The sequence below is a fragment of the Musca autumnalis genome, unplaced genomic scaffold (genome assembly GCF_047663935.1).
Source record: "Musca autumnalis isolate F117 unplaced genomic scaffold, ASM4766393v1 scaffold_1, whole genome shotgun sequence".
Taxonomy (NCBI): domain Eukaryota; kingdom Metazoa; phylum Arthropoda; class Insecta; order Diptera; family Muscidae; genus Musca; species Musca autumnalis.
This window is the reverse complement of record NW_027411644.1, coordinates 318453717-318456846: the sequence shown is the minus strand read 5'-3', so window position 1 is coordinate 318456846 and position 3130 is coordinate 318453717. Positions and strand designations below refer to the sequence as shown.

General features: G+C 33.4%; 1 protein-coding gene across 1 annotated transcript; it reads left to right on the top strand.

Moving 5' to 3' along the window:
• The first annotated feature begins 659 nt into the window (after positions 1–659).
• On the top strand, positions 660–1262 carry LOC141393460 (uncharacterized). The gene has a single exon (XM_073966448.1). The coding sequence runs from the start codon at positions 660–662 to the stop codon at positions 1260–1262; it is 603 nt and encodes a 200-aa protein (XP_073822549.1).
• The last annotated feature ends 1868 nt before the right edge of the window (positions 1263–3130 follow it).

Sequence of the window (3130 nt, the reverse complement as noted above, 5' to 3'; positions counted from 1 at the left end):
CCAGATATAGATCAGGTTCAAATATGGCCTATATTTGTCCACTCCATCCCGTACCTCCCACACAAAATTTTGGATAAGTTCACTTTAAGACCTGCTATTGAACCAATTTGATTTTTGTTAAAGCAACTTAGCCGACTGATACTTTTTTACTTGTTCAGATAATGTTTCAGTGAAAAGTGTAATTTTGTTCCAATATACTTCAATTAAGAAAAAAAGGCAATATTCTTTATTTTGCATCTATATTTCTTATATTATTTATCTATATTTGTTATTTATATATTAGGGTTATGACTTTTTGACATAATTTCAGAAAAATGATTTCCTTTACTGGGAATAAATGAACTTTTGCCTATTAATGTCTAAAATAACATGCATTCCATTTTATTATAATATATTGTAGGTGCATACTTTACAATGTTTGTACTTGTAAACTTACATCACCTTTTCTTTGAATTTTAAATTGACAGAAAAATACTTTTTTCTTTTTGAAATTATTATTTTCAGTTCTTGTATTTCATTCGAACCAAATATACGTTTTGTTACTTTTTTATAAATGTGCCTTTGTTTCAATTAAAAAACACATAAACCTCGCACATTAATTGGTGACCTCGCGTTTTAAATCGTTGCATACAAAAATCAAACACAAAACTAGTGTAACAATGCCCTCGGAAAATTCGGATCAATTAGCAGATGGTCGGAATGAAAATTCTCAAGCCCGTAATGTTGCTGCTTCTAGTGTCCACAAGCTGCCTCCATTCTGGAAAGAAAATCCAAAACTATGGTTTATGCAGGTTGAAGCTATTTTTGCAATTTCTGGTATCACTCGCGATGAGACCAAATTCCAATATGTTGTAGCAAATATCGATTCAAATTTTCTTCCTCACATTTGTGATATTTTGGAATCCCCTCCAGCTGATGGTAGATTTGTTGCCGTTAAAAATCGCCTTATGGAAACATTTTCCGAATCTCAGGAATCAAAACTTCGCAGACTGCTGAAAAATCAAGAATTAGGAGACCAAAAGCCATCGCATTTGCTGCAAATTATGAAAAATCTTGCTTCTGGTCAATTAAATGACGCTGTTCTCAAGACACTCTTTTTGGAACAACTTCCAGAAGATGTTCGGACAATTTTAACAATAAGTCAAGTAAGCGATTTGTCTTCGTTAGCTCTGCAAGCAGATAAGATCATGAGCCTACGTTCGCCACAACTTTATGAAGTAACTGCTGCAGCTGGCAATATTGCCCAAAACAAACCACTTTGAAAAAAAATGTTTTTGTTTTTTCTTTAGGGCCATACAGCAAATTTCTCATTTTATTTAATTTGCTAGATGGCTTTATTGACCTGTTTATCGATACAGAGTCGGCGAAAAAGGGAACTGATGAAGTTGTTTGGTGACAACTGAAACTATAGTATTCCCTACCTTCCGCCCGCAACTAATCAATTTCATATCCACTTTAAAATATTTTGTTGTTATTCAAACAATTGAATTACAACAAAGTATGGACTCAAGCTGAAATAAACACAAAGATGGAAAAAATTCTAAGAAATGAAAAAAAAATATTCTCAAAAAATTATTTCCTGTTGCACGAATGAATGGCCTTTTTTCCTATCAATGACGAAAATAACTTTTATTCCATTTACATTTTAAAAAAGGTCCCACACAAACAAACCACTTTTATTGCATATGAAATAGAGTTACATATAATGTAAAATGTGGTCTGTTCCTTTACTTTTGAAAATAGTAAAAGCGGCAAAAGTAGTACAAGTTGTAAACTGCTACTATATGAATTGTATGGTGTCTGAAGTAAAGGAACGCTTTTCGGGTAAAAAGTGGTAAAACTTTAAGATTCTTGCACGTAAATGAACAGAGCTATGATATACATATGGTATATAACAAAAATGTTTTGCAATCGATGAATCCGAGTTTCACCCCATCAGAATTCGCGAACTGTTAACATATTCTATAAAGTATTATGTACTACAATTCATTAAAATGAAGTGTTTTAGGAGGGATCCCATAATGTCGACCATTAAAATTAATTTTCGTGGAAGCTGTGTTGGCATCAATGTAGAAAAAGGAGTAAACATGGGTTGAAGCCAACAAGTTTTTTTATGTTCCCATACGATTTCTGGCTTAACCTTACATTTTATAGACCTATCCCCAAAGAAATAATCACAGAATACTCCGTGGGCAACAAGATTGTAGTGTATAATTTTTCGAAATATCCACTGCATCCACCTAAAATTGATGCTGACATTTTGAAGCCGGAATTTCGGGGTTTTTTGATTTTTTTTAATAATCCGGACGCGCAAGAAGATACTATTCCAAACTCTTAACACGATTATAGAACTCGTGATTTTACGTCGTTTGATGCATATCTCATGAGTGTGCTCCTTACAGCATCCTAGTACTTGGAATCGAAAGGCTAAAATTTGATGCGTGAATTTTATTACAAAACCTATTTTTTGCGTGTAAAATTTACAACTGTCATTCCATTTCCTTTGAAATCCGCGTGAATTTAGTTTTTTTACTCGACGGTTCTAATAAAGCCTTCCACGATCGAATCCATCTACTAAAACCGCGGATATAGATACCTTGAAAATCGGAAAATCAGCAAAAATATATTTTGACCAATCCGCGTACTAAACCGCGATTTTCTTTAAAATTTTTTTACATAAATGGAATCCTTTACTGGCGATTATAATATTTGCGAAAACGCGTGTCATAAAAGAAAAGAGATACGCGAGTAATATGGGTCTTTCGCTAAAAAATTGAATGTGGAGGCAAATTTGCGGTTCTTGAAGAATCTAATTAAAATTGGTATATTTTGACGTATTTTTGATAGGGGCTGATGAAACCGGATGCGCATCAAAATCGTATGCACAGTGTATGATGCAACTGGCGCCACACAATGGCCCCTGAGTGAAACATCGAAATATGCATAAATTTCGAGAGAGATAGATTCGCTTTACCCAAAAACGGATGCGCATCAACCGACTTCAAATAATTCGCGAATAACAGGCTTTTTAATTTTAATATTAATTGAATGATTGTAATTTCAATATTACTCTTAATTGCCTACCCTTATAAGTAGACAGCGGAATCCTATTCAAATGCATATATGGTTA

Excerpts from the sequence above, each read along its gene's own strand:
- LOC141393460 (XM_073966448.1), top strand. The coding sequence starts at position 660 with ATGCCCTCGGAAAATTCGGATCAATTAGCAGATGGTCGGAATGAAAAT.